The sequence below is a fragment of the Lissotriton helveticus genome, chromosome 9, assembly GCF_964261635.1.
Source record: "Lissotriton helveticus chromosome 9, aLisHel1.1, whole genome shotgun sequence".
In the NCBI taxonomy this organism is placed as follows: Eukaryota; Metazoa; Chordata; class Amphibia; order Caudata; family Salamandridae; genus Lissotriton; species Lissotriton helveticus.
In genome coordinates this window covers 1,222,243,469-1,222,251,526 of record NC_136070.1, presented here as the reverse complement: position 1 = coordinate 1,222,251,526, position 8,058 = coordinate 1,222,243,469, and the positions used below count along the sequence as shown (strand labels likewise).

Below are 8,058 nucleotides of genomic sequence, written 5' to 3'. Positions count from 1 at the left end.
AGTCATTTATTTGAGACCCTGGTGACAGGCTTCATTTGCTGCCTTCATTGCACGTCCCCAGCTAGTCCTGAGTGTATTTCATAATGTAGCGCAAACCCCTGCTTGCATTGAGGTGATGCAGGCATCCTGCACAGGTTCACCCACACTTCGCAGTCCTTTGCTTTTATCCCATTGTAAAAAAGTTACATTTCTATGCATTACTACTTTGAAGTCAGACCTATCGGCATGCGGACATGGTTAATATTTGTCAGCAAAGGCATGTGGAAATTGTGACATAAAAAGGACCAGTAGGCCATTTTTGGAACAATTTTTGGGGTAAGTGGCCTTTCAGAACCTTGGTGTAAAATGTGATATCTTACTTCGGTTGTTCACAATTTCAAACAGGTCTTTATACCCCAATGGATGGATCGATGGATGGATGGGTGGGAGGGTGGGTGGGTGGATGGGTGGATGGATGGATGGATGGATGGATGGATGGATGGATGGATGGATGGATGGATGGATGGATGGATGGATGGATGGATGGATGGAGGAATCAATCAATCTATCGATCGATCGATCTATCGATGGGTGGGTGGGTAGGTGAGAGGAGTGGGTGAGATGGGTGGGTGAGTGGATGGGCGGGTGGGTGAGTGGGTGGATGGGTGGGTGAGTGGATGGATGGGTCGGTGGGTGGGTGGGATTGGAATGATGGATGGATGGATTTATTTTTAAGAGAGTGGATGGACGGATGTGTGGATGGATGGATGCATGGGTGGATGGATGGATGACATATTTGTATAGCGCCTCAAACACCTCAGTCACTCAGCTGGTGCTGAGAGTTGATACATTATTGGACTCCAACGGAAGACGTGGCTAGAAGGGATGCTTTCCTGGTAATCAATCGATGTTTCTGAGGTCCGTGCTCACACATTTAAGACATCCCTTGCCATGACATCCTACCCCAGGCCCCCGTGCCTCCCCTCTCCGGGGTCCCGTGTGGTCTGAGCACGGCGCCTGTGCTCAGCCCCTGCTCCTGATTAACGCCCGCTGCCTCCCGCGCCCTGCTCAATAGCGCTTCTTCGCTTTAAGGGCAGGAGGAAACCGCGCAAGCACGGGGGAAGGAAGTGCTTGTTTCAGCAGCTGGGCTCCGCCGCGGCGCTCAGTTGGGAGCAGCCCGTGCTCAGGGTCACAGCAGCCCGTCGGAGCGAGCCGAGAGCATCCCTGAGCCTGGAGGCGGGGGCCGGGGAGGCGAAGCCCCTCTCTATAGCGCTCCGACTGGAGGTGGAACTCAGGGGCAGCAGCGCCTCGCTATACCGCTCTCCTTGGACCCGGGGAGGAAAGACTGAGGGAACTGTAGTGCCTCGCTATACCGCCCTCCGTGGACCCGGGGAGGAAAGACTGAGGGAACTATAGTGCCCCGCTATACCGCCCTCCTTGGACCCGGACCCGGGGAGGAAAGACTGAGGGAACTACCGTGCCCCGCTATACCGCCCTCGTTGGACCAGGACCCGGGGAGGAAAGACTGAGGGAACTACCGTGCCCCGCTATACCGCCCTCCTTGGACCAGGGGCTGCAGAGGAAAAGCCCTTCTATACAACACCGTAAGTGGAGCTAGGACTGAGGTGTGAGCAGTCCCTCGCTACACCGCCCTCCTCGGACACTGAAGTCCCTCTTTGGAGTACCCTGACTGGAGCTAGGACTGTGAAGGGGGCAGTCCCTCGCTACACCGCCCTCCTCGGACACTGAAGTCCCTCTTTGGAGTACCCTGACTCGAGCTAGGACTAAAGAGGGAGCAGTCCCTCGCTATACCGCCCTCCTCAGTGAATGAAGTCCCTCTTTATAACACCCTGACTGGAGCTAGGACTGAGGGGGGTGAAGTCCCTCACTACACCGCCCTGCTCCGAGACTGAAGTCCCTCTCTGTGGTACACTGATTGGAGCTAGGACTGAGGCGGGAGCAGTCCCTCGCTATATCGCCCTGACTGGAGGTAGGACTGGGGAGGGAGCAGTCCCTCGCTACACCGCCCTCCTCGGAACAGCACTACGGGGACTCCAGTGTCTCTCTACGCCGCCCTGGGTGGAGTAAGGGCGGAGGAAGGTGTATCTCCTCGCTATCTCGCCTTCCTTGGATCGGGGCTGGGGAGGCGAGGGTCCGTCTCCACACGACCCTTCCCCGGCAGAGACTCGGGTGGCAAGGACCCCCTCCCTGTCACGCCCTCCTTGAAGCAGGGACTCGGGGGTCTGTAACACCCTCACTGAAGCAGGCACTGAAAAGACTACATACCCTGTCTATAGCGCCTTCCGTTGAGCATCGCCAGCGCCCAGAAGGAAGCCAGCTGGACAATTTCTCTTCTTTTTGCGCTAGTTGTGAAATTATTTTTAGTTTGAGAGACCTCGAGGCGCGCGAGCCTTCCTCAGGACTATGGTCTGAACAAGGGAAGCTTCTGCACAATTTTGGGTGACGTCAGAAGATGAGCACAGGTAGGTGCAAAAACGAAAAAGGAAGCTGGAATCAAGGGCAGGGAGAGCTGGGCTGACTTACTGGGTGTGAAAAATTAAACACAAATCTGATGTAAGTAGGTTGTGGGGCGAGAGTGGGATCATAAGCATGGTAATTGCAATTCGTACTCAGAGGCACTCCTTTTAACACATTTAAAGGGATGAAAGTTGAGTTCTCTGAGTGTTGTTGCTTGAAAGAGTGATCTGCAGTCCGCCATGTACTTCGCCGCAGGCACATTACCTCACTGAACTATCCCACAAGCCGGAATCTTTAGGTGTAGAGAGGTTGGATTCTCAACTCGTGAGATGGGAAGGCTGGGCGGCGCCAGGCGTGGGATGTGAGTGACAGTGTGTGGGGCCGGGAGAGCTGCCCCCGGCTCAGTGTATTGCCCTTGCCCTGGGCTTTACTCGATTCTGATAAGGACTGAATTATGATTTGGGGTCAAACTCGGGCGTTTTTCGTTCTGTGTGATGAAAGCTTACAATATACTTGGCGACATTTTAAGAATTAATTATTATGCCATCAGCACCAATTTGTTTATTGACCTTCATACAAGTTAGCTCAACTGCATACAGAGTAGAACAAAATGGATCGCAAAACTCTACCAGGGGATGGATGGATGGGTGGGTGGATGGGCGGGTGGATGGATGAATGGATGGATGGCAAAGTGGATAGATGGATGGACGGACGGACAGACAGTGGATGGATGGGTGGATGGATGGGTGGGTGGATGGCAGAGTGGATGGATGGGTAGGTGGAAGGATGGAAGAATGAATGGCAGAGTGGATAGATGGATGGACGGACCGACTGACAATGGAAGAATGGATGGATGGATGGATGGGTGGATGGATAGATGGGTGGATGAGTGGGTGGATGGATGGGTGGGTGGATGGCAGATTGGATGGATGGGTAGATGGATGGATGGAAGAATGAATGGCAGAGTGGATAGATGGATGGACGGACCAACAGACAATGGATGGATGGGTGGATGGATAGATGGGTGGATGGGTGGGTGGATGGATGGGTGGGTGGATGGCAGAGTGGATGGATGGCTAGGTGGATGGATGGAAGAATGAATGGCAGAGTGGATAGATGGATGGACGGACCGACAGACAATGGAAGGATGGATGGATGGGTGGATGTATAGATGGGTGGATGGGTGGGTGGATGGATGGCAGAGTGGATGGATGGAAGAATGAATAGCAGAGTGGATGGATCGGTGGATGGGTGAACGGACAGACAATGGATGGATGAATGGGTGAGTGGATGAATTGGGAAGATAGACTAATAATGGATGGATGGATTGGTTGATTGATTGATTGATTAATTGATTTTGGTTACAGTTCCCTATTTAATGGTTTGGCTCTTTTCGACGACGTCTGGCAAACCAGATCACTGTGGCTAGTTAGAAGAACTGACATTTCCGCATCTGTGTGCTCCTGGACAAATCACCCTTTCCCCATCAGCCTTTCCTTCCATAGCTGCCGAAATCAGGAGGGCATTAAGACATTCTGCCCCAATGATAAGCGCATTTTATTTAGGAAAATAGCAGTCCCCGCCGTTGTTTATTTGTTTAGTTGTTTTTGAACTGAGTCGCCGCCTGGAAACCTTACTTACCGGTATTTCGCAGCGCTACATAGTCCTTGCAGGGTGCGGCCGGGCCAGTGGTGAGAACGCCATTCCAGAAAATGGAGGTGTGAGTGGGCGAGTGTCTGCCTAGCAAGGGTGGCACCTTGTTAGCTGTGTGTCTGTGCTGCAGACAGATAGACAGACACATGTTCTGGGCTCTCCATGTCTCTGCACAGAGCACGACACGGACGCTGGGATTCGCAGGAGAAGCAGAACTATTTGGCAGGAAGTATTTTTGCAGACGTATTTAGGAAGTGCGTGACTCCCGTTTCCAGCATCACTTCTGTCCAAGGACAGGGAGGCAGTTAAAGAGTGGACGCGCTAAAACAAGAGAGATAAGGGCAGGGAACTCGGAGCTAAGGGCAGTGAACCAACAGGGGTGAGTTGAGAGCAGTGCGCTAAGAGCTGTTCGTGGTGAGCTTAGGACTGTCAGCTGAGGGGCAGTGAAACAACAGGGGCGAGCTGAGGGCAGTGCACTAAGAGCTGTTCGTGGTGAGCTTAGGACTGTCAGCTAAGGGGCAGTGAAACAACAGGGGTGAGTTGAGAGCAGTGCGCTAAGAGCTGTTCGTGGTGAGCTTAGGACTGTCAGCTAAGGGGCAGTGAAACAACAGGGGTGAGTTGAGGGCAGTGCGCTAAGAGCCATTGGTGGCGAGCTTGGAACTGTCAGCTGAGGGACAGTGAGCTAAGGGGCAGTGAAACAACAGCGGCGAGCTGAGGGCAGTGCGCTAAGAGTCACTGGTGGCGAGCTTGGAACTGTCAGCTGAGGGGCAGTGAAACAACAGGGGTGCGCTGAGGGCAGCACGCTAAGAGCTGTTCGTGGTGAGCTTAGGACTGTCAGCTAAGGGGCAGTGAAACAACAGGGGTGAGCTGGGACAGTGCGCTAAGAGCTGTTCGTGGTGAGCTTAGGACTGTCAGCTAAGGGGCAGTGAGCTAAGCGGCAGTGAAACAACAGGGGTGCGCTGAGGCCAGTGCACTAAGAGTCACTGGTGGCGAGCTTGGAACTGTCAGCTGAGGGGCAGTGAAACAACAGGGGTGAGCTGGGGCAGTGCGCTAAGAGCTGTTCGTGGTGAGATTAGGACTGTCAGCTAGGGGGCAGTGAACCAACAGGGGTGAGCTGAGGGCAGTGCGCTAAGAATCACTGGTGGCGAGCTTGGAACTGTCAGCTGAGGGGCAGTGAAACAACAGGGGTGAGATGGGGCAGTGCGCTAAGAGCTGTTCGTGGTGAGTTTAGGACTGTCAGCTAAGGGGCAGTGAAACAACAGGGGTGAGTTGAGAGCAGTGCGCTAAGAGCTTTTCGTGGTGAGCTTAGGACTGTCAGCTAAGGGGCAGTGAAACAACAGGAGTGAGCTGAGGGCAGTGCGCTAAGAGCTGTTCGTGGTGAGCTTAGGACTGTCAGCTAAGGGACAGTGAAACAACAGGGGTGAGCTGAGGGCAGTGCGCTAAGAGCTGTTCGTGGTGAGCTTAGGACTGTCAGCTAAGGGGCAGTGAAACAACAGGGGCGAGCTGAGGGCAGTGCGCTAAGAGCCACTGGTGGCGAGCTTGGAACTGTCAGCTGAGGGCAGTGAAGCAACAGGGGTGAGCTGAGGGCAGTGCACTAAGAGCTGTTCGTGGTAAGCTTAGGACTGTCAGCTAAGGGGCAGTGAAACAACAGGGGCGAGCTGAGGGTAGTGCGCTAAGAGCCATTGGTGGCGAGCTTGGAACTGTCAGCTGAGGGACAGTGAGCTAAGGGGCAGTGAAACAACAGGGGTGAGCTGGGGCAGTGCGCGAAGAGCCACTGGTGGCGAGCTTGGAACTGTCAGCTGAGGGGCAGTGAAACAACAGGGGTGAGTTGAGAGCAGTGCGCTAAGAGCTGTTCGTGGTAAGCTTAGGACTGTCAGCTAAGGGGCAGTGAAACAACAGGGGCGAGCTGAGGGCAGTGCGCTAAGAGCCATTGGTGGCGAGCTTGGAACTGTCAGCTGAGGGACAGTGAGATAAGGGGCAGTGAAAAAACAGGGGCGAGCTGAGGGCAGTGCGCGAAGAGCCACTGGTGGCGAGCTTGGAACTGTCAGCTGAGGGGCAGTGAAACAACAGGGGTGAGTTGAGAGCAGTGCGTTAAGAGCTGTTCGTGGTGAGCTTAGGACTGTCAGCTAAGGGCCAGTGAAACAACAGGGGCGAGCTGAGGGCAGTGCGCTAAGAGCCACTGGTGGCGAGCTTGGAACTGTCAGCTGAGGGGCAGTGAAACAACAGGGGTGAGTTGAGAGCAGTGCGCTAAGAGCTGTTCGTTGTGAGCTTAGGACTGTCAGCTAAGGGGCAGTGAAACAACAAGGGCGAGCTGAGGGCAGTGCGCTAAAAGCCATTGGTGGCGAGCTTGGAACTGTTAGCTGAGGGACAGTGAGCTAAGGGGCAGTGAAACAACAGGGCTGAGTTGAGTACAGTGCGCTAAGAGCTGTTCGTGGTGAGCTTAGGACTGTCAGCTAAGGGGCAATGAAACAAGGGGCGAGCTTGGAACTGTCAGCTGAGGGACAGTGAGCTAAGGGGCAGTGAAACAACAGGGGCGAGCTGAGGGCAGTGCGCTAAGAGCCACTGGTGGCGAGCTTGGAACTGTCAGCTGAGGAGAAGTGAAACAACAGGGGCGAGCTGAGGGCAGTGCGCTAAGAGCCAATGGTGGCGAGCTTGGAACTGACAGTTGAGGGGCAGTGCGCTAAGAGCTGTTCGTGGTGAGCTTAGGACTGTCAGCTAAGGGGCAGTGAAAGAACAGGGGCGAGCTGAGGGCAGTGCGCTAAGAGCAATTGGTGGCGAGCTTGGAACTGTCAGCTGAGGGACAGTGAGCTAAGGGGCAGTGAAACAACAGCGGCGAGCTGAGGGCAGTGCGCTAAGAGTCACTGGTGGCGAGCTTGGAACTGTCAGCTGAGGGGCAGTGAAACAACAGGGGTGAGCTGGGGCAGTGCGCTAAAAGCAGTTTGTGGTGAGCTTAGGACTGTCAGCTAAGGGGCAGTGAACCAACGGGGGTGCGCTGAGGAGAGTGCGCTAAGAGCTGTTCGTGGTGAGCTTAGGACTGTCAGCTAAGGGGCAGTGAGCTAAGGGGCAGTGAAACAACAGGGGTGCGCTGAGGGCAGTGCGCTAAGAGTCACTGGTGGCGAGCATGGAACTGTCAGCTGAGGGGCAGTGAAACAACAGGGGTGAGCTGGGGCAGTGCGCTAAGAGCTGTTCGTGGTGAGCTTAGGACTGTCAGCTAAGGGGCAGTGACCTAAGGGGCAGTGAAACAACAGGGGTGCGCTGAGGGCAGTGCGCTAAGAGTCACTGGTGGCGAGCTTGGAACTGTCAGCTGAGGGGCAGTGAAACAACAGGGGTGAGCTGGGGCAGTGCGCTAAGAGCTGTTCGTGGTGAGCTTAGGACTGTCAGCTAGGGGGCAGTGCACCAACAGGGGTGAGCTGAGGGCAGTGCGCTAAGAATCACTGGTGGCGAGCTTGGAACTGTCAGTTGAGGGGCAGTGAAACAACAGGGGTGAGCTGGGGCAGTGCGCTAAGAGCTGTTCGTGGTGAGCTTAGGACTGTCAGCTAAGGGGCAGTGAAACAACAGGGGTGAGTTGAGAGCAGTGCGCTAAGAGCTTTTCGTGGTGAGCTTAGGACTGTCAGCTAAGGGGCAGTGAAACAACAGGGGTGAGCTGAGGGCAGTGCGCTAAGAGCTGTTCGTGGTGAGCTTAGGACTGTCAGCTAAGGGACAGTGAAACAACAGGGGTGAGCTGAGGGCAGTGCGCTAAGAGCTGTTCGTGGTGAGCTTAGGACTGTCAGCTAAGGGGCAGTGAAACAACAGGGGCGAGCTGAGGGCAGTGCGCTAAGAGCCACTGGTGGCGAGCTTTGAACTGTCAGCTGAGGGCAGTGAAGCAACAGGGGTGAGCTGAGGGCAGTGCGCTAAGAGCTGTTCGTGGTAAGCTTAGGACTGTCAGCTAAGGGGCAGTGAAACAACAGG

General features: G+C 54.8%; 1 protein-coding gene across 3 annotated transcripts in view; it reads left to right on the top strand.

The window, feature by feature from the left end:
* The first annotated feature begins 1,155 nt into the window (after window positions 1-1,155).
* The window catches only part of FGD5 (FYVE, RhoGEF and PH domain containing 5), a 428,915-nt gene continuing 422,012 nt past the window's right edge, over window positions 1,156-8,058 (top strand). For all 3 annotated transcript variants that reach the window (XM_078661708.1, XM_078661707.1, XM_078661706.1), the window contains exon 1: window positions 1,156-2,462. In XM_078661708.1, coding sequence (XP_078517834.1) covers window positions 2,453-2,462 — 10 coding nt within the window. In that variant the 5' untranslated portion in view covers window positions 1,156-2,452. The remainder of the gene's footprint in view (window positions 2,463-8,058) is intronic.